The sequence below is a fragment of the Phytophthora cinnamomi genome (genome assembly GCF_018691715.1).
Source record: "Phytophthora cinnamomi strain GKB4 chromosome Unknown Contig119, whole genome shotgun sequence".
Taxonomy (NCBI): domain Eukaryota; phylum Oomycota; class Peronosporomycetes; order Peronosporales; family Peronosporaceae; genus Phytophthora; species Phytophthora cinnamomi.
Window position 1 is genome coordinate 537,782 of NW_027151052.1, and position 21,728 is coordinate 559,509.

Below are 21,728 nucleotides of genomic sequence, written 5' to 3' on the forward strand. Positions count from 1 at the left end.
GATTCACGTTTTGCGGGCGGCTCGCATACAAACGCCAAGTGCACCTGAGTTGGTGTGGCGCACATCAGTATTAATGTATGACCCACAATCGTACCTATATTCTGGTACACGGTATTTGTGCTGGAAGATCGCAACAGTTTACCAAATATCTCATGGCGCAAGGCTCGGCGCCATCGGCGCTCGCGGCGAGTGTGCTGCTCTGCTGCGTGGCCACGTCGGCGCTAACCACTCTGCTGATCCATTTCTACCTTCACTCAGGCTTGAATCGCTCCGATTCCTCTTCGCCCTCGCAGAAGCCAGCTGCAAAGTCGACGTCCGGAAAGGTCCCCGAATCCGGTCAAAGCGATGTATCTCCGCTCCCAGTGAACGGGTCTGCGCACAACCGGCCGGTGCTGGATCTCCAGTCGCTGGAGAACGCAACCGTGCCGGTTGCACTGCAGCTGGACGCGTACTTCTCCCCCGAGAGGCTCCGGGACTTCGACCACGCGCGGCTCTTCGACGGCTGCAGCAATGTTCTGGCCGTGCTGGACGCCATCCACCCGTACCTGGTCAAGTTCTTCGCCGACAACGCGTGGCTGTCCACGTCGGGCGCCGAGAACGCGCAGATCACGACGCTGCAGAGCTCCACGCGACTTGACAGCGACGGCCGCGCCCTGGCCGAGGAAGAGTCCGACTCGGAGGACAGCGACGACCCGCGTCGCGGACGCTCGTCGTCTTACCCGCGCATCAAGACGCGTTGGCGGCTACCGGAGTGGCTCGACCCCAACGAGACGGCGGAGATCGTGATCTACCCGGGGGTGCGGACCCACACGTTCGCCCCGCAGAAGATCATCAACCTCGAGGAGGAAGGGCAGGGCAGGACGGCGAGACGCCCGTCCACAGAGAGCACGGGCTCGGCGAGACGTCCGACGTACGGCTGGTCCAGGTCGGCGGTGTCGCAGGAGGAAGAGGAGGAGGTGGAGAAGAGGAGGCTCATTGTGCTGCCAGACGCTCATGTACTAGGAGGAACCTTTGATCTGTCGGAGGGGTCGATCCACATCGGCAAGCACGTTCGGATCGAACCGGATGTGTATATTAAGGGGCCGGCGATTATTGGCGCGAGGAGCACGTTGAGGAGCGGCACGTACATTCGAGGAGATGTGGTTGTCGGGAGGAACGTCGTGCTCAGAGGAGAAATCAAGAACTCGGTGATTTTGGACGACGCCGAGCTGTGCCACCCAGGGTACTGTGGAGACAGCGTGTGTGGATTCAAGAGTCATTTCGGCAACCAAGTGACGACGGCGAACTTGAGCTTGTTCTCAGGATCGAGCTTGACAATTGATGTGGACGGAGTCACCTACGATACGGGCAGAAGGAAGGCGGGGGTCATTCTGGGGGACGGCAGCCAGCTCGGCTGCTCGTCTGTTACTGACCCGTGCACCTTGATTCAGCAGAACACGGTTGTATATCCTCTCACGCGCCTGCGCAAGGGCGTTTACGGGCCATCGCTATTGATCAAGAACAAGCCGATGGAGAAAGGGGTGCTGGAGATCGTCCCGATTCGACCGTCCGAGCAATAACGACAATTTGTCAATCTGGCTCGTTCGACAAATGTCTGTCAGCCTCTCTGAGGTGGTCGAACGATGACTGAGTGATAGAACTAGATTGATGGTGGCGTGGAGCAAAGTTTTCTGGCAGCTCAGTTTCCGATTTTCGCCTGAAGTTCTAGCAGCCCTATACTTTGGATCATCAGTTATGGGGAACGTTTCCAGTTGCTACAAGACCAAGAAGCAGGAGGACAGCAAGGCGCCGTCGAACGATGACGCAGACGATGTAAGCAGCAAGGCCTATGCAGAATCGATCGATGAGCCCAGGGCTGCCGAGCCTACCAAAGAGAGGGCTTCCATCCAAGGCCATCAACCAGCTACCGATGCCAGCCACCCGACACCCGAAAATGGCCACTGAGCTATCGGCACGAGCGACTACGCCAAGCTTCATCGGGAGATAGTGCAATAACCTAGAGGTAGTTTGTTGCTACGCACTACCACATATTTCCATGGAGTTAGCTTTTGCATTGTGCCGATGACCAACAATGCACGATCCTTATCCTTTTTGGCTTTCAGGGCTAATAATGCCACCAAGTTGTTTTTAGAGACGAGGAGCGTGTATTGTTGCTGTGCTGGGATTGCTAATACTTGTGATTCTCGTTGCATCGCGCCAAATGTCGACTGCAGCGCAAGAAACCCCGCCAGAAACGCCGTTGGCGGCGTATCAAAGCCCGAAGAGAAGCCCCGAGCGAGTTAATTCCAGTCGTGAATCATGGTGGCGATGGCGACAACGGCGCTTTTCCGCAATCGGGTGGGGGTACGGAGTCCTCATGGTGCTTATCTTCTCAGTTTCGAGTGCATGGAGTTTTCTCTTGCTCATCCTGAACCTTGAGCCTACCAAAAGTGCGAACTTCATTTTACACACGGGGGATTTGGATAATGGTCACTTTTGGCAGTCGCGTAAGGCACCCTCATCGATTCGCGCCACGACTACAACCCTACTGGTTGTGATCGCTGGGGTGTATTGGTATCTGTTGTACTTACTTCTCTTCCAACCTCTATCACGTCGTGTTCGCCCGGGAGGAACCAAGCACAAACAGCAAGTTCTTGGGAAAATATCAACGGTAGACAAAATAGTCGAGGAGCAAAAGAAGCCAGCTTTGCAGCGGCCAATTATCATGATCGTGCAGTGGGTGGGTCGAGGGGTTGTCAAACTCTACAGCAACATAGTATCGACCGACGGCAAGTATCGTAGGGAGTGGGTAAGGAAACTAGGCCCTTCACCAAACGATCTTACAATACTAACGGTGATCGTCTATGATTTACAGCAGGTGCTCATGGAAGTACCAGAAATCGTTTTGCAAATACTCACGCTGCAAGAATACATGGCCCAAGGACTCGCTCCGTCCCTACTCTATTGCTATGCTTCGCTGATGGCTGTGAACGCTTTTGTCGCCTTTTATGCCATTCAATTCCGGTGGAACGAGCCCACACTTTATCACATTTTAAAGGACTCCATGTGAGTTGGTTTGAATGCTTTGTTTGCGTTCTGACAAACTCACTCTCGTTTTGCTGTGCTGTTTGTTGCGTTAGCGTTGATGCGGCGTTTGGCGTCTTCTTTCCCGCTCTCGTTCTGCTCTACTCCCTCTTTGTTTTCCAAGATGATCTCAAGACTGTAAAGATCCGCCAGAGATTTTTCCCTCCGAGGGTATTTGAGCGCAAAGCCCGAAACTACGTCGATGCCAAAGAGTTGAACATGTTTAGCACAGACTTTGAGAGCCTCTTGGTTCGCAGTAAGTGGGATATTTTACTCAAGCTCAGCTTCAGCGTACTGGCGTGCTTGCGATGGAGTAGGATCACGACACTACTGATCAAACGCGAGCATATAAGTTCTCATGTGGCCCGAGGCTCACCATCCTCGCGCCACCTAACACTCGCGGAGCAAAGCGAGAAAGCTGTAGCTCCTTTGAACATCACTGGTAAACAAGAAGTAGTGCTTCCTGAAGCTGCAGAACCGACGCGGTTGTTCCAGCTCGGGCTTCGAACAATGGCTGGCTTTGTCTTCGTTATCTTTGGTGTCGGGTGTATCGTGTATGCAGTTATTGCGGTGCATGTATCGCGTGCTGCATGTTTATCATACCCGCAGTGCGTTCAATGTGCTTACCAGTGGGTCCCTGGGGCATCGAATGATGTATGTGGGTGCTTAGCTTACGTCGATCGCGAATTAGCCCCCGCGGAGTCGGAGGAGTTGATCGACGTAACGCAGACTTTGACAGAATTGGCGTCGGCCGGGAAGCTACAGACTGTGCAAGTGGTGAACCGCAAGATAAACGGATCGCTTCCTGACACGCTTCAAACTTGCCAAGGTCTTCGAAACCTGTACGTCACGAATATTTACGCCGTCGTCACAATTATCATGAGGCTTAATACTCGTATTTGTGATCCACAGGGTCTTGATTCACACTGGAGTAGAAGTATTTCCTTCATGGGCATCTTTGGCTTTTTCAAAGCTGGAATATCTGTAAGTTTGCGCTATATGTTTTACAAACTATGCCAGTTTGCCCTAACATCGTTTACGACTGTGTTCATTAGCCACATCGAAGGATCCTCCAGTGATATAAACCTGATGGAGCTACCCAGTGACCTATTCAGTTCGATGATGAGTCTCCACACAATTCACCTCTCCTATCATGCTTACTTATCTGGTCTTCCAGCTATGGAGGAACTCGAAGCCCTAGAATGTGTATACCTGGGCTACCTTGCCTCGATCACAGAGCTGACTGCATTTGGAGATCTTCCGTCGATTCAAGTTATAGCGCTCGAGGGTCTTTCACAGATTCGCATACTTCCAAATGTTGAGCAGTTTGAAGACATGCTGGAAACGGTGTTCGTGCAAGATATGCCTGCGTGTTGCAGTGGGTTTCTAAGCCAGGGCGATTGCAACACGAGCTTCCCAAATTGCTGCGCCCCGCCTACGGATGGAAGTAGCTCAAGTGTCCTCTTGCCACCAACCTGCCTTACCATGCCTGATGACGACAACCTCCTCGCGACCAACTCGACACTGGTCTTTTTCCATAAATTCGCGGCCAACGTGTCCAACTTCTGCGATCCTGCCCAGGCGACATGCCCGAATGTCATGAAAGCCTTCGCGTTCAAAGAAGAAGACGTATGCGTTGGTGTACTCTACCGGGAGTGCTCGTCGGAGTCTGAAGGCCCTGGGATTTGTTTCAATCAAGACATGGGGTATGTCCAGTGCGTGCATTCACAAGAACTCATCGATATGCGGGAGGCTGAAATCTCAGCTGGCTGCAGCTGTGTCGAGGTCGAGGAAGCGTGGCTTGGGTGTACATGAACGATCAAGATACCAAGGTTTCAACTCAACTTTAGCGAAAAGCGTCATTGTCAACTACGGGGTTCATCATTTTGCTATGTTGCAGTCGCATCCGCAATCACTGCAATCGCTACGTTCGAGATCGTGGCAATCGGGGTTGCATTCTCCACAGTTGTCTCCATCGACGTGCTGGAAGACAACGTGTTCAGCGAGATCGTCAAGCCAGGCACGATCTATCCAAATATCGTCACACGAATCGTACATTTCTAGTCCTCGCTCTCTTCGCTTACGTGTGCTGTTTGCAACGCGGGCGTTTTTGTTGCCTTGCTCTGTACCTGGTCGACTCCATTTTTCGCGTTCTCACGGCGAGAACCTTCGCTTCCACGATTGTCATTCTTGCGGCAACATAATGCATTACCCATGAGAGATAGCTCGAACGAAATTGGTCTGTACGGGCATGAGGACTGTGATTGTTTTCGACTCGAGGAACGATCAAACTGGACGGTGATCTCGTCTGAATATTTACGTGAACGGAACGAAGGCACGTCCCATTTACACCACCAGGTTTGAGACGCAGCAAGCAAGCGTCAAAACATTGGCCGCGCTAGGTGCAGCTTTGTTTAACGATCATGGCGCAGGTGCCGTACATCATGTACGGTGCATTGGATGGTCAACACTGAAATGAAGGGAAGTTGAACTTATGGTTTAACATGTATGTATGAGTCTTCAGGACACTCAGGCCGACGACGTGGAGTTGCGCATGTAGTACGGCTCCGACTGGTACTCCTCCGAGCAGTACGGGAACGTGGCGCTGTCCGAGTCCGGGTTGAACAGGTTCTTGCCGGCATAGATCATGACGTATACGCCGAGGATCGAGCTGACGACAATGATCAGCATGGAGCCTATACGCTCGTACAATGGGAGCTTCTTCCAGAAAATCTTGAGGTAGAACATCATCGGTAGAACGAGACTACCAGCCGTGACGGCGGAGGCACCGGTAAAGTCGACAAGGTCGAGGAAGTGGTCGCGCAGGAAGATAGAGGCGACCACCAGCAGCGCCATGATGCAGAGACGCAGCACGATGTAGCGCAGCATGTTGAGCTTGCCCCGGTACTCGGCGAACTCGTCCTCGTAGTTGACCACCACCTGCAGAGCGCTGTCCCTTGCTGGCACGTAGTTGCACTCAACGTCGGGCGTGGGCGATGCACCAGCGATAGATGAGAATTTTCTTCGGATCTCGACGTCGCCCTGCTCCTGGTCGATCGCAGGTTTGTCCTTGTGCATGCCCAGCAGAAACCGCTCCGCCATGTAGAACGCAGGCATGACGATGGTCGAGAAGGCGATCACAATGTGCATGTGCATGAAGAGGTAGGCCATGATGACAGCGCCGCGGTTGGGGATGAAGCCCAGCGCGGACGTCGCGTACGGATCGGAGGTGTTGACCGCCGAGAAGAGCAAGTTACCGGAGAGCTGGCAGCCTCCGGCGGTGTATCCGGCGATGGCGATAGCGAGGAAGAAAACGGTGCCAATACCCAAGCTAACGGTAATGATGCGCGGCATCCGCTCCGGCTGCGAGTGCTGGCGCTGTAGATCGGGGATCACTACAGCCGCAGCGAAGGCCAGAGCGAGGTTACCGAAGGCGGTCAGGACTTGATGGAGCGAGATGTCGGGCTTTGGGATCGATGGATGGCCACGCATTTCCCACTCCAGAATGCTCACACCAATAATGTCGGCAATGAGTGTACCAAGACAACCGGCTAAAGCTACCGAGGACGCCTCTTTCAGAGTCGGGATCATGCACACCGGCACGACCGTGATGGCCATGAACACCATCCAGAAGATCTGACTGAACGAATCCGGGAACAACACGTCGAGTAGCGTACTACCGAGCACGAGGAAGGCGCAAGGCAACAGTAGACACACCAGAAGCTGCGAGATCATGACGGCGTAGCGGCCGGGGGTGCCGAAGACCCAGGCCCCGACATCCGTGAAAGTTTTCACGGACGAAGGTGCCGCCAGAATAACCTTGGACAGTGCTATAGTGGCGTAGATGTTCACGAACGCCATGAGCAGCAGCGCGATGGTTGCGTAGACTGGACCAGCGCGCGCGTAGTTGGACGGCATGGACAGCGACCCGATGCCGCAGAAGCAGCAGAAGATGTTGAAGCTGATCTTGGCATCTTCGAGCGTGTAGAACGGAGATCGGCGCGCTGCAATTGCGGTCATCGTATTTGTGTGGGGCACGCGACCAAATGAAGAGTGAGCGGCTAGCTCAGCAACGTGAGGGTTTGCGCGCAAGTGAAGCTGACAGTCACCTGATTGTGGCGTTTGAGTTGCACTTGTGGTTCAACACGTCAGACGTTGTTGAGATATACGGACTCGCGAAGCTCTGGGGCTCTGGAGCTCGGTGCATCTTCAACGGTAGGCTTTTCTCTCCAAGAGGTGTTATCCGATGACAGCAACGCGTTAAACCACGGCAGCTTTGAACTTCAACAACGAGGCTTCAGACCTCCACATAAACAAAAAAGGGAAATTGTTAGACCAGATTTTTTTTTTAGGATTTTGAAGCAAGACTTTTGCTTTGCTTTACACAGCTTGTTTAATGTGAAGCTTAAATAGAATTGTGCACCTTTCCTATTAGATTGCCACCGAGGCATCGAGACGTATCGATAGTACAAATCAAACAAAAAGAAAATTGCTGTTGCTTGATACGTGACTTTCCGAAGAATCCGTTGAAGTTGAAGCCGCAAAACTTTTTGTGATTTGATTAGACGCGTCGGCAACCGCGTATCAACCGTGTCCGTCTCTGTCTAGGGAAGGACAGGGTTGCGGCAAGCAATTTTTGTTTAACATGTTGATCTCGCGTCGTGTTTAACACGACGTCCAATGACAACATACATGCACTTGCCAAGTACGTGCTTGAAATTCAGCAGTAGAACTGCTGCCACCTACACTATAAGTGTTGACAGACTAAAGTCTGAAGTTGAGCGCATCACGGTCTTCAGACAGGCCTTCAGATAAGGTATCCTAAACGCTCGGAAGCTGCAGTTTGGAGGATGCGTTCGGAGCACGACGTAAGGCGTACATGTACAGTATTTTGATCGCAGGTTCGTCTCAACATGATGTTTCGGGCAAATGCTTTGCGGGTAGAGAAGTGTGGCTCTCGAGAGTCTCAACATGATGTTTGGAGGTGCGCGTGCATGTTCAATCAGGACCACCGGATCCGATCCGGTGGTACGATTGCAGGTACGATTGCAGGGCATTGGAAAAATAATACAGACTTATGCAGATATGTACAAATATGTGAATAATAATGTAATACTTCAGTATTACAGTCAAATTTGTAAGTGTGCGCCAATCACATCTCATACACTAGTTAAGGTTATTGGTGTTTAAACGTATGTATGTATAATATCAATATTACGGGTACTGTATGTATGGAAAAAAGTATTATTGGCATCAGCTGAATTGATGTAACTTGCTATCATATACCAAATAAAATCGCTTCTACTACTATTGAAGTGGAGTTGTTATTTGGATGGAATTATGAAACTGCTGTCGATTTAATATATATTATGAAATATGATCAATACAATCGTATTCATTGAATTTTAAGAATGAAATTGATATTGTTTGGGAGGCTTGTATTATACATATTTATTCATAAGTTTAAAGATACTATTGATTTACTCTTTTTTGCTGCAGTAAAATTTGGTGTTATATTTTCCAAAAACGGATAAGCTGTCCAGGCACTACAGCAACGGACAGAATGTAACTGCCAGCCTTGGTTGAACAGTGACGAAAGTGCATAGAACCCTATTGGTTAAAATGTTTCTTTCAAGATTTGACAATCCTAAATATTATGATTCGAATTAAAGCAAAATAAGGAGGCAGCTATATTTTGCTAAAAGTTAGTCAGAAGGGCTTTGTTAAAAGCCCTCGTAACCGTAGTAGAATCGATAGACTCCCACGCCTTGATGGCACGCTTGATGGTTTCCAGCTTTTCTCTTTTGCAATCTTTTTCGGTCGTTTTTTACCTTCTTTTAGTGGGGGCGGTCGTTCTTCCATCCACAATGCCTTCAACTTGGCCTTTAAAGGACCCATGATGCCCACATCGAGCGGCTGACAGACCGATGTTGAGTTTTTAGGCAGCAGCTGGAGGTGGGTCAGGATTTCGTCGGCCAAAACCTCCGCTGACTCCTCAGAGACATGGCAGTCTAGGTTATCAACGAGCAAAACCGAGGGCTCCGAAATGTGAATGTACAGCAAGGATCTGAGATAGAACAGCCAAACACGGTCATCCATCCAAGCCTTTTTTTGAACTGTGTACACGTGACCGGTAATATAGTAAAAACAACCAAATACTTTAAATTAATATATTCCATGCATAAAAAAATAAAATGTGTACCTTTTGGGTAAGTTGGAAGCTCAGTTTGTTCGATAGTGCCGCCTGGCTCGCCTCGAACAATGAAAAGCAATGGCAATTTTCTGCCGTCTGCACATACCGTGCACACGGCAGTTAGCCTAGCAGAGTGTTTCTGGTCGGCTGTAATTGAAGCCAGCTTTCCCTTCTCAGAAAGCGTTTTTGACGGCGGCATATCGAAGTAGATTCCCGTTTCATCCGTATTGAACACAGTACTAGCCTCGTATCCGACGTACTTTGCCTTAAACCTCTCCCCAACTTCGTCGCGAAGCGCAACGAGATCGGAAAGTTTCTCCTGTGCAAAAGAAGACAACAATTTACACATAACAATGTCAACTACACAAATTAAGAGCAAATATTACGTTTTAATGGCAAAAGACTACGATTTAGCAGCGTAAGTACAGTATAAGAGCGTATTACCTTGAGACCGCTGGGCGTTCGCTAGACGAACCCGTGGCGATACGCAAAGCGCCTAAGCAGCCTAAGCAGAGACTCATAAGCCGTGGCAGCGTCCTTCTTACCGACCATGTAGCTCTCCAGCTACTCTGGGTACTGGTCCCGCACATAGCAGGCCATCGTCTTGGCTGTCAGGACCTCGGAATCGCGGCGGGCGTCCTTCATGAACGTGATGAGCTCGCCGCTAAACGGCACCGTCTCAGGACGCCCTGGTGCGCGCGAGAGGTTTTTCTCGCTCCTCTCGTACGCGAAGATGCTCTCCTCGTCCTTCCTCCAGTCGTTTAGAGTCCAGCGCGGGATTCCCTCGGACCGAGCAGCCTCTCGTTCAGTCTTGCCCTTTATTGCCTTCTTGATGGTGTAGTGCTTACGATGTCGCTTCGTCAGCACTACACCTGCCGATATCAGTTCCGATACAGCTACAAGCTGCGAGGGCGAGGCATTAGCCGTGTCGGGGGGCTCCTCTGTCGTGCTGGCTGCCTCCATTTTACTGACTGGTCTCCACAAATTTACATTTTTCAAGACCAACGACTATTGGTTAAAAATATTATTTAGGAATCATTTCATTGGCTAAATATTTTGTTGCGCTGTATCTCTGTTCATAGCAGTGACAGGTGGCAGTTAGGTTGGCGGCAGTTGCATTCTGTCCGTTGCTGTTCGGTACATGTACATTTGTTTGGGTAGGTGAATTACTTAAAGAGTGTATAGGTCGTATAGAAATCCCCTTATTAGCACAAGGCTGCCTCACGGGATGGAAACTGTCTGTGGACCCCCAACTTGAGGTGATTACATGAGAGAAGACAAATGAGCATGTTGAAGTTATGTTGTCGATGAATTGATATGTCTTGTTATGGACTTCAAGTACTAAGTATATACTCCGGTATTACTACTACTTGCTGGTGGTACGCTTAAGCCGGCCCGACTGTGACGGCCATGAACACCATCCAAAAGATCTGACTGAACGAGTCCGGGAACAGCACGTCGATCAGTCCAGAAGTTGCGAGATCATGACGGCGTAGCGACCAGCGGGACCGAAGACCCAGGCCCCGACATCCGTGAAAGTTTTCACTGACGAAGGTGCCGCCAGAATACCCTTGGACAGAGCGATGGTGGCGTAAATGTTCACAAACGCTATGAGCAGCTGCGCGATGGTTATACTCAGCAGTCAGAGTATGTTTTGGTCTCAGGTGAAATTTGGAGGTATCACGTGTTCGAGAGAACAAACGACATGCCGCTGTTGAAGTTGTTGTTGAAGTTAAAGTCGCCGAGTTGACCTTCCTCAACGTCCACACTAGTTTGCACACGTTGTAGATTAGACGCCGTACGGAAGCCCGCGAGGCAACGCAGTTGAGCCACAATGCTCGGTTAACATCAGAGCAGGGCTCAATTACCAAAACAAGCAAGGCTCGAGTGGCCGCCACTGGCTGTAGCTCACAGCATGTATAGGCTAAAAGCATAACGTGCGTGTTTGACTAACCCCGCTCTTCCTAATAGTACTGGAAAGTTCGAAAGCCGTGGTGCGCGAATTCTATCGTAAACCCAGATGATCCGCGGTGGATCCGAGCGTTTCGGGGAGGTGCACTTAATCCCTCAATTCATGACGTTCGTTTGAAGATTCGACTCAACGTCGTGTTTCATTTATACTTTGGAGGATCCAGCAGTGTCGTGGGACCGGAAGCCATTTCAGCAGTGAGCTGTGTCTGCGTGCAACTTCAATCCGATCTCAATCCGGTAGGATCCCGGCTGCAAGACCGACTCCGTCATTTTTTTAAATAACGGAGTCGGGTCTATCAATGCATGTTGCTTGGCCAGACGTAGGTCACAAGGGATAGCACTATCGATATCAATTCATTCTGCATGTTTCCGTCTTCGACACAAACGACACTACAGTGATAAGTGGGTAATTTCGTGAAGCAGTTCCATTTTATTAATCTTTATCCTTCGCAGCACGTTAAAAAAGAGTTACATGAAGCCTCTACGAACTTCAATAGCGTGGAGACGAAGTCTCTAAAAGCTGTGTGCTTTGTATTCAGCTTGAGACGAGCTATCCTTCATGCCAATTAGAAATCCGCGTGGACTTGGCCCCTGGATAACGAAGGTAAAAAATCGGATACCATTATTGTTGGGACTGTTCGTGTGGTGGCTTACTACAGTAGCAAGTCGGCACCACACCATAGTTGAGTGAATTGGCCATGAACGCAAGTCGCAGTTTCCAAGCACAAACAGCTCATAAATCATTAAAAATGGCCGGATGAATGGAGGAGCTGCAACATTGTGTACACTTGGAATACCCCCCGGCGTTCTCGAGCATGCAATTTGACCTTATTTTCTGTAATGATAGTTGCCTTAGTTAATTAAGCTCAAATAAATCTTCAACCTGCGAGTAAGCTTATATGCAGTGGACGACAATAAAGCTCCGATCACCACTTCACTTGCCATCCTTCCGCGCATCAGTCAAATCAAAGATCACCTCAAGCATGCACGATGTGGCTGGGGCGACTTCGTACCACGAGCTCAACTGGTTCGCGACAAACAACAACGGAATCGTATGTTGATTATTTCGGCTTTGGCCGCTGGCATCCCCGACCGAAACACCCTCGACGCTTCACTTTCACGACTCAGCAAGCGGGCGGATCGGCGGGCAGTATGACTGTGTGGGCCCCCACTTCGAATTCGTCTAGCTAGTCAAGGATGAACTCCGTGAACGTCGGAATGGGCCAATGTGGCTGCGTTCGACGGTGTCGACGATGGATCAAACCCCACTACCAATGCTGAGCGATTTCCTGAGTATACACCGCCTACACCGGAATCTGAGTTGCCACTCACGCCGCGTTTGGCAATGGATGGAGGCATTATCCTCGCCTCTGGTTCAGTTAGTATCGATACCGTGGTATTCATGCTGACAAGCGACACCGACGTTGCTTTCGATGTGATGTTTGTTGAAATTGCAGACAACGACACCTAATAACGGGGGGGGGGGGGAGTTGAGTGAAATACCAGCCCTTGGTCCAGGATACCTGGATTCATATTCCGAGTTTTGCTCAACATTGCGCAAACACAACTTCCACGGGTCAGTCCTGAGGTCACCGCTTACTTCAATCAGCGCGGTGGCCGCCCCGAACCTGCCACATCTCCAGCCCTCCACCCTCGATGATGCCGCCGATGGAGTCCAATGGGCAGTCTGCACATCGCCTGAAAGCACCATCCGAAAGCATCCTTCCTCTCTCTCTACACGTACAGTAATCGGGGATCGAGTGTACTGTAATCGGGATCGACTGCAGCAAAAAGCTCTTCGAGATGTGTCGCTGAGCCAGCCAACGCCACCCAGGACATTGCAAATCTGCTCCATGCGGTGGTGCCGACGTCTGAATTAATCGACATACGGAAGGCGCTGGGTGTTGCCAACACCGACACCTTCACCTTCACCAGCGCCGACCAGCAGCAGCTTTCGGAGCCACCTCATCCGTCCTTCCGTCACGTCGCCGGGGCCCCGACTATGGGCGGCGTGAAATCGAGCTGCTCTGGTCACGCAACACCGGAGTCTGGTGTTGCGCCGCAGTGACATGCGGACGTAGACGCTGCCGCCGCGCTCTTGAGCGAGCTGTCGCCCTGTCCACGAGAGTATTCGCTGTTTGGGGCCCGAGGGAGCGCAGGCCGCGAACGCACCCACGTCGACGGGCTCAGCTCCCGCCGTGTTCACCTTTGAAAGTCTCAGCATGACGCCAGCCGAGCCGCGCCGCGCGGCCTTCTTCACGCTCGAGGATGCCAAGATCAGCTTCAGCATCATCTGCTGCATCTGCGGCATCGGCACGCTCGCCATGCCCTCCAACTTCGCGCGCGCCGGGCCCGTGTACGGCACCATCGCCATGCTCTTCATGGCCTTCGCCAACATCTACGCCACCGTGGCGCTGTCGCGCGTGATCCTCGTGGCGCCGCCCTCGGTCAAGACCTTCAGCGACGTGGGCGAGTGGGTGCTGGGCAAGCCCGGCCGCTACGCCGTCAGCATCTCGCAGCTGCTGGTGTGTCTGCTGCTGCCCTGCGCCTTCCTGGTGCTGGGCAGTACGCTGCTCGACGTGCTGTTCCCGGACTCGTTCAGCCAGATCTTCTGGATCGTCTTCATGGCCATCACCGCCATCCCCGCGTGCCTGATCCCGACGCTCAAGGCCGCGGCCACCGTCGCCTTCATCGGCTGCATGGGCACCATCATCGCCGACGTGGTGGGCGTGAGCGTGCTCGAGTGGGAGATGCGCGGCCACCCGGCGGCGCCCTCGCCCGACATCTCGCTGCACCAGGTGCTCACGGCGTTCGGTAACCTGTCGCTGGCCTACGGCGTGGCCGTGCTGATCCCGGACCTGCAGCGCCAGCACTCGCAGCCCAAGCGCATGCCGCGCGTGATCGTGGTGAGTCTCGGCATCGGCTCGGTCTTCTTCCTGGCCGTGGCCATCGCCGGTTACGTGGCCGGCGGCTGCCAGCTCTCGGCCAACCTGCTCTTCTCCATCGTCAACATCGCGGACCCGTCGTCGCCCTCGGCGCTGGGCTTCGTGCCCAACCACGGCGCGGTCGTCATGGCGTATCTCTTCATGCACCTGCACGTGGTCATCGTGCTGTCCACGGTGCTGCAGCCGCCGTTCTACATGGCCGAGCGCCTCATCCTGGGCATGCACAAGGACCCCGCGGAGGCGGCGGCCTCGATCCAGCAGGACAAGGAGGACAACGACGGCTGGGAGGAGCTGCGCGACAAGCTGTCCTCCAACGTCCCCGTGACCAGCCTCACAACCGGCCGCGTCGCGCGCGACCTAGAGAGCAACGACGACTCGGACAATGAGACGCTGTCCAACTCGGCCAAGCGTGAGCAGGAGGAGAAGGAGCACGACGAGGCGCAGCTCTCGGACTACAGCGGCTCGACCAACGTGCTGCGCTACGTGACGCTACGCCTTGTGATCATGGCGCTGCTCGTGGCCGCCGCTATCGGATTCCGCTCGCACTTCCTCGACCTCGTGGACTTCACGGGCGCGTCGGCCATCACCGTGTGCTGCCTGGTACTGCCGCTGGTGTTCTACCTCAAGGTCTTCTGGAAGGACCTGCCCCTGTACGAGCGCGCGGTGGCGCTCGTGGTCATCGTGGTGTGCACGGTCGTGGGCTGCTACGTCATGATCTACGCGGGCAAGAACCTGTTCAACCCGGACTCGGACAGCGCCACGTTCCCGTACTGCGCGGCCGAGTACCAGTCGGAGCCGTACTACATGCGCAACTCGACGTCGTCGTCCACCTCGGCGTGAATCGCGGACGACCGTCGCATTAGGAGAGCGTTAGGGCAGAGCCACGACAGGTATCTCTGCGCGACCTGTTGATCTACTTCTAATCGACGTCCCCACCCCCGTGCCCCCGCGATACATGTACATGTACTTGTGCTTTTGAGATGGTTCCAGTCGCAGTTGAACCGAGTGACGTCGCCGCCGTAGCCGTTCCGGTGCACCGCTAGTTCGTAGTGGTACTGTAACGGCAATATATATTGCAATAGTAATATAATATCGAGAGATTTGAAGCGATACTATTTTGATAGTAATAAATCGACCTGGTTGCTACTACACTTGTACTAGCTACTAAAAATACTGGACACTCCAAATAATTGATTATTTGTTTGTTAATGGGTGACGATGACGCACCCAATAGGTGTCACCCTTGACTGCGGAGGACAGCGGTTTTAGCGATTAGCAGAGCGGTCTCAGTTCGTAGATCTATGTGTTGACCAAGTCGCCACTTGGTGCTGTAGTAGTTCTTGTTAGCTGAGTAGAATATAGCACACATACGCGCGTTACGCGGCTTGGACCATGAGCAGCAGCGATGGTCAAGTCCCTGCTGGTGCTTTCTTTGAGGCCAAGCGCACATCTTACAAGGTCGTGGGTGTGTGGCGGTGTCTGGGCCACCCGCCTGTACTCGGGCTTTATGGTGCGTGATGCCCGCCTACTACGTCGCCGAAATTGGAATTGCTACAGTTGTACTTAACGGTACATAAATTATTAATACATATTACTATAGTAGTATTTGGGTTTTATTGTTCAATAGTACTATACTATAATATCTGCGTTACTACAAATCCCTGGTGTAGTGAGACGTGACTGACAGCTCCGTACCTTCTGAAGCAGCCCGGCGCTGCACCGCAGCTGCGCGACGATCGAACGATGCAGGTTGCAGCACAAGTTGTGCCTCGGAGATCGAGCTCTGAAATCGCAGGCGACGCCGCGAAGTTGGCCGCCGACTCGCCTGTCTCGCTTGCTGACAGTCGAGGGCTCGTCATCGCGAGCGCGGCTGCAAGTTCAACCGCGGCTTCGATGGCGTGCAAATCTCAAAGTACATGTAACCGGTAAACCACGCGGATTGGATGGCGGGTACTATGTCGACGAGAGCTGCACAAGTGCAACAACGACGTGCAGCCACTGGATGTCCCGTACGCGGGCGCCGTTGCTGCTCTTGTCCACGAGTAAATTCGAGCTGCACCAGCGACGGGATCCACGCGGGCTCGATCTCGATCAGCCACTTTCGAACATCCGCCTGGACGCTCGCGCGAAGTCCTTCGGCCTTCCCTCGCTCCCATTCAACCGACCGTCATGGCGCTCGAGTCGCGTCATAAGGCCTTCCTCACGCTGGAGGATGCCAACACCATCTTCAACATCGTGTGCTGCTTCTTCGGCATCGGCACGCTGTCCATGCCGTCCAACTTCGCGCGCGCTGGGCCCGTGTACGCCACCATCGCCATGCTGCTCATGGCGTTTGCCAACATCTACGCCACCATCGCGCTGTCCAAGGTCATGCTGGTGGCACCCGCGTCCGTCAAGACGTTCACGGACGTGGGCGACTGGGTGTTCGGCAAGACCGGCCGCTACCTGGTGATCGTGTCCCAGATGCTCGTGTGTCTGCTGCTGCCCTGCGCCTTCCTGGTGCTGGGCAGTACGCTGCTCGACGTGCTGTTCCCGGACTCGTTCAGCCAGACCTTCTGGATCGTCTTCATGGCCATCACCGTGGTGCCGTCCTGCCTGATCCCGACGCTCAAGGCCGCGGCCACCGTCGCGTTCGTCGGCTGTCTCGGCACTCTCATCGCTGACGTGGTCGGTGTGAGCATCCTCGAGTGGGAGATGCGCGGCCACCCGTCGATTCCGACGCCCGACATCACGCTGCACCAGGTGCTCACCACTTTCGGCAACCTGTCGCTGGCCTACGGCGCGTCCGTCGTGGTGCCCGACCTGCAGCGACAGCACTCGGAGCCCACACGTATGCCGCGCATCATCCTCGTGAGCCTGGGCGCTGGCTCGGCCTTCTTCCTGGCCGTGGCCATTGCGGGCTACGCCGCCGGTGGCTGCCAGCTCTCGGGTAACCTGCTCTTCTCCATCGTGAACGTCTCGGACCCGACGGCTCCGTCCGCGCTGGGCTTCACGGCCAACCGCGGCGCCGTGCTCATGGCGTACCTGTTCATGCAGGTGCACATCGTCATCGCCTTCTCGACGGTCATCCAGCCGCCGTTCTACATGGCCGAGCGCTTCATCCTCGGCATGCACAAGACCTCGACGGAGAGCGCCATCCAGGACGGCGCCGTGCAGGAGAAGCTGTCGGTTGCGGACCCGACCACGCCCGACCTCGAGGGCAACTACAACGCGTCCAGCACCCCGGGCCCCGTGCTGACGGCCGACCAGCAACGCAAGGAGAAGGAGGAGCAGGAGCTGTCCGAGTACGAGGGCGCGGGCGTCGTGCTCCGTTACGTGACGCTGCGTCTCGCCATCATCGCGGTGCTCGTGGCGGCCTCCATCGGCCTGCGTGACCACTTCCTCGACCTCGTGGACTTCACGGGCGCCTCGGCCATCACCGTGTGCTGCCTGGCGCTGCCCATTATTTTCTACCTCAAGGTCTTCTGGAAGGACCTGCCCATTTACGAGCGCGTGGTGGCCGTGCTGGTCGTCATCATCTGCAGCATCGTGGGCTGCTACGTCATGATCTACGCTGGCAAGAACCTCTTCAACCCGGACGCCGAGAGCGCCACCTTCCCCTACTGCTCCGTGGAGAACCAAATGGAGCCGTACTACGTGCGCAACGCCACCACCTCGAGCTGAGCGTAGTGTTAGAGAACATCGTAGGATTTTCATGTTAACCAAAGCCCAACAAGATTTCTATCAGGATCCAGCGGTGGTCCCCACTCGACTTGCACTACATCTACAGTAGTTCACCATGTTAGGTGCCAACACCCCCAAAACAGTTCAACGTCGCTCCTCAAAGCGTACGTCCAAGCACCATGCTGGGATGAATTCGATCGCCGACACCTCCTCAGGCTCTAAACAGCATGTTGGGATGAAGGTCGACGTATGTGTGAGATCCCTTGAGGTGATGGACTGTTCCGGTGCCTTGTCCACCTCGGACGCATCTGTATCTCGCAGCGGGTGGTCTGCAGGCGTCCTGCCTGCACACCGCGTGCGACCGACACGCGCGGGACAAGAGAGCGGTGATCAGCCGGGGACTGTCGCTCCACTTGCCCCGGTTGCACCTCGTTGCGTCACGCCAGCCAGATTCGGAGTCGAGTCGGGTGTGGAGCTTCGTGCCTGCGTGCTGGCCGCTCACTCTTCGTTCGGTCGCCCCCACCCCACCCAGCAACGATGCCCGCTCCGTTCTACACGCTCGAGGATGCCAAGATCAGCTTCAACATCTTCTGCTGCTTCTGCGGCATTGGGTCGCTGTCCATGCCGTCCAACTACGCCCGCGCCGGGCCGATCTACGCAACCATCGCGCTGCTGCTCATGGCGTTCGTGAACATCTACGCCACCATCGCGCTTTCCAAGGTCATCTACGCGGCCCCGCCGTCCGTGAAAACTTTCACGGATGTCGGGGCCTGGGTCTTCGGCACCCCCGGCCGCTACGCCGTCATGATCTCACAGCTTCTGGTGTGTCTGCTGTTGCCTTGCGCCTTCCTTGTGCTCGGTAGTACGCTACTCGACGTGCTGTTCCCGGATTCGTTCAGTCAGATCTTCTGGATGGTCTTCATGGCCGTCACGGTCGTGCCGGTGTGCATGATCCCGACTCTGAAAGAGGCGTCCTCGGTCGCCCTGGTCGGCTGTCTCGGCACGCTGATCGCCGACATCGTCGGCGTGAGCATTCTGGAGTGGGAAATGCGCGGCCACCCGTCGATTCCGACGCCCGACACCTCGCTGCACCAAGTCCTGACGGCCTTCGGTAACCTCGCTTTGGCCTACGGCGCCGCCGTTGTGATCCCCGACCTGCAGCGCCAGCACTCGCAGCCGGAGCGGATGCCCCGCATCATCACCGTCAGCATGGGCGTAGGCACCGTTTTCTTCCTGGCTATCGCCATCGCGGGGTACGCCGCCGGAGGCTGCCAGCTCTCCGGTAACTTGCTCTTCTCGGCGGTCAACACCTCCGATCCGTCCGCGACGTCCGCGCTGGGCTTCATCCCCAACCGCGGCGCTGTCATCATGGCCTACCTCTTCATGCACGTGCACATCGTGATCGCCTTCTCGACCATCGTCATGCCTGCGTTCTACATGGCGGAGCGGTTCCTGCTTGGCATGCACAAGGACGCACCCGCAGTCGACCAGGAGCAAGGCGGCGAGATCGCCGAGAAGCTCTCGTCCGTCCCCATTGCGTCGCCGGCGACCCCGGACATCGAGTGCAACTACACGGACAACCTCCAGGTGGTGGTCACGTACGAGGACGAGTTCGCCGAGTACCGGGGCAAGCTCAACATGCTGCGCTACATCGTGCTGCGTCTGTGCATCTTGGCGCTGCTGGTTGTCGCCTCCATCTTCCTGCGCGACCACTTCCTCGACCTTGTCGACTTCACCGGTGCCTCCGCCGTCACTGCCGGTAGTCTCGTTCTACCGCTCATGTTCTACCTCAAGCTCTTCTGGAACAAACTCCCCGTGTACGAGCGCGTGGGCTCCATGCTGATCATCGTCGTCACCACGATCCTCGGCGTGTACGTCATGATCTACGCGGGCAAGAACCTGTTCAACCCGGACTCGGACAGCGCCACGTTCCCGTACTGCCACGAGGAGTACCAGTCGGAGCCGTACTACGTGCGCAACTCCACGTCGTCGGCCTAAGCGTGCTGTAGTTAGCAAGGATAGTAGTAGGACCCCCCCCACACACACGTATTAAGCCCCATAACAAGAAGTCAACTTCAACTGTCAAACCACTTCAACATGCTCCTTGGTCTCCTTCTCTTGACGAACAGCGTTAAACTAATCGCGCCGTCCGCTTTAGTCAAAGCCGCCAAGACGAGCGCGTGGCCAATGTTTCGACGCAGGTCTCGCTGCGTCTAAACGGTGGTTCGTGGGGCTGTACATGGGACGTGACGTGTGAAGTTGTGAGGAATTTCCATAAATCAGTGATTTTCACTGAGATTCGTCAAAAAGATTGTGATAATTGTCTGGAACTACTGGTTTGTACTAGATCAACCTTAGTATTGGACTCACATACACATGTCAAGTTAATCCAATCAGTAGTATTGTTCGCCAAAAATAGTACGTTGGTTCTTGGTTTTGCAAATTATACTACTATAGTAATGACACGTTGTGAGCTTGGTTTGAAAAAAAAAAAAAGTAGTGAAACCTGGACCACTTAGGTTTTGTCCTGGAATCAAAGCAAATTCCGTCTCCGTACGTGATTTATTAGTGAAGCCTGACGCTACCTGGACTCGACATATTAATCCCTTAACGGGCGCCTAGAGCTCGCCATTTTACGCTTCCGTCTTTGCCTGACGTGTGCCTAGAGCTCGCCAGAATGTTCGCTACTGTCGATTAACAGTACGAGAAAAGAGGCTTCTGGTACGATAGTCCGATCGTGGGGACCAGCCTCATCGCAGCAAGCTCTCTACTAGAGAATGATTGCTGCTTGGAGCTTTGGCTTTAGAAGCACGGATACACAGGATACACAGGGGGGGCCACAAGGGGTACTGACTCATAAAGAGAAATAAGACAAAAACTATCAGCTGGTGCAGTTGGCCAGCTTAGCACAAGCAAAATATCGATAACAGGATTGTAGTTAGTATTCGCACAACCATTTGAGAATTTGTAGACACTTAGTTTTAGTTTAGGGTGTGTGGTAGATACTAGCGATTGCAAACTGTTTGCTCGAATATGCTTTGTGGTAACCATCGTGAAGCCCTCGCAATGCTTGACAGGCTTGGCTGTGGATTTGTACTTCACGATTTACACTACTGGTATCGCTGACGTGGATGTATTTGGTGCAGCCCAACGTGGGTCATTTACCGTCAGTACTAACTTGGGGGAAACGGATTCGGTTAAAAAGCAGTAAATCCGAATAACGAATTTGCCAATAGGATGGCAAACAGGCAAGCACGTTGCAAACATGTATATTAAAGGCACATACTTGTCAGCGCGGTACGTTACGTATTGTGCATCACTACATTGATTAGGGCGTGGGGACTAGGCTGGGTGCTAGGTGCCAGCTACACTATATCCCTGCATGGAGCGGAGTAATGATGTACACCAGCGATCCACATTTTATGATCAAGAATATGATAGTACCGATACAGTACTACTGTATTAATAGTACTACCACCCAAATCACTGAGTCAGTAGTTTGCCTTTTTCACAATCTTTTTAACGAATCTCAGTGAAAATTCGCAGTTCGAAGAACTGTCGTTTGGGGATGTTTTTCGGATGTCATCAAGTAACATTGGTGCAACATTCTCCTACCCCAGGATGTCATCGAGTAACATAGGTGCAACACCAGCCATCTCTGGAATACAGGGCGGTTAAACATCAGCGCCTGCAGTCGTCCAGAGATCTACGACTACTTCGACATTCGACAACTCGTGGTTCATGAGGGACGTGCTGCTCTCGTCGCTGCAGGGAGAGTGCACCTTCATGATGCCGCCGCCGCACCGGCTGCGCCGCCCGCTCACTACGGCCACCCGGCCGGTTTCTTCGTCTGGCTCAACGACGAGACCGTGAACACCTACGTCGAGCATAAT

General features: G+C 53.6%; 6 protein-coding genes across 6 annotated transcripts; 5 read left to right on the forward strand and 1 right to left on the reverse strand.

The window, feature by feature from the left end:
- Positions 1 to 152: 152 nt before the first annotated feature.
- On the forward strand, positions 153 to 1,559 carry IUM83_16783 (Bifunctional GlmU protein; the record flags this gene model as incomplete). Its single annotated transcript, XM_067941692.1, has 1 exon — positions 153 to 1,559. One exon carries the CDS (start codon positions 153 to 155, stop codon positions 1,557 to 1,559), a length of 1,407 nt encoding a protein of 468 aa, XP_067781252.1.
- Positions 1,560 to 2,704: 1,145 nt separating this feature from the next.
- Positions 2,705 to 4,051, forward strand: IUM83_16784 (amino acid auxin permease family; the record flags this gene model as incomplete). Its single annotated transcript, XM_067941693.1, has 5 exons — positions 2,705 to 2,788; positions 2,855 to 3,045; positions 3,120 to 3,319; positions 3,755 to 3,905; positions 3,976 to 4,051. The coding sequence occupies 5 exons, from the start codon at positions 2,705 to 2,707 to the stop codon at positions 4,049 to 4,051; spliced, it is 702 nt and encodes a 233-aa protein (XP_067781248.1).
- A 1,541-nt stretch (positions 4,052 to 5,592) lies between these two features.
- IUM83_16785 (Amino Acid/Auxin Permease (AAAP) Family) lies at positions 5,593 to 10,219 on the reverse strand (the record flags this gene model as incomplete). The annotated part of the gene is made up of 5 exons (XM_067941694.1): positions 5,593 to 7,067; positions 8,895 to 9,179; positions 9,266 to 9,575; positions 9,701 to 9,721; positions 9,845 to 10,219. 5 exons carry the CDS (start codon positions 10,217 to 10,219, stop codon positions 5,593 to 5,595), a joined length of 2,466 nt encoding a protein of 821 aa, XP_067781249.1.
- Positions 10,220 to 13,449: 3,230 nt separating this feature from the next.
- On the forward strand, positions 13,450 to 15,012 carry IUM83_16786 (Amino Acid/Auxin Permease; the record flags this gene model as incomplete). The annotated part of the gene is made up of 1 exon (XM_067941695.1): positions 13,450 to 15,012. One exon carries the CDS (start codon positions 13,450 to 13,452, stop codon positions 15,010 to 15,012), a length of 1,563 nt encoding a protein of 520 aa, XP_067781246.1.
- Positions 15,013 to 16,341: 1,329 nt separating this feature from the next.
- On the forward strand, positions 16,342 to 17,835 carry IUM83_16787 (Amino Acid/Auxin Permease (AAAP) Family; the record flags this gene model as incomplete). Its single annotated transcript, XM_067941696.1, has 1 exon — positions 16,342 to 17,835. One exon carries the CDS (start codon positions 16,342 to 16,344, stop codon positions 17,833 to 17,835), a length of 1,494 nt encoding a protein of 497 aa, XP_067781247.1.
- Positions 17,836 to 18,372: 537 nt separating this feature from the next.
- IUM83_16788 (Amino Acid/Auxin Permease) lies at positions 18,373 to 19,833 on the forward strand (the record flags this gene model as incomplete). Its single annotated transcript, XM_067941697.1, has 1 exon — positions 18,373 to 19,833. One exon carries the CDS (start codon positions 18,373 to 18,375, stop codon positions 19,831 to 19,833), a length of 1,461 nt encoding a protein of 486 aa, XP_067781231.1.
- Between the last annotated feature and the right edge of the window lie 1,895 nt (positions 19,834 to 21,728).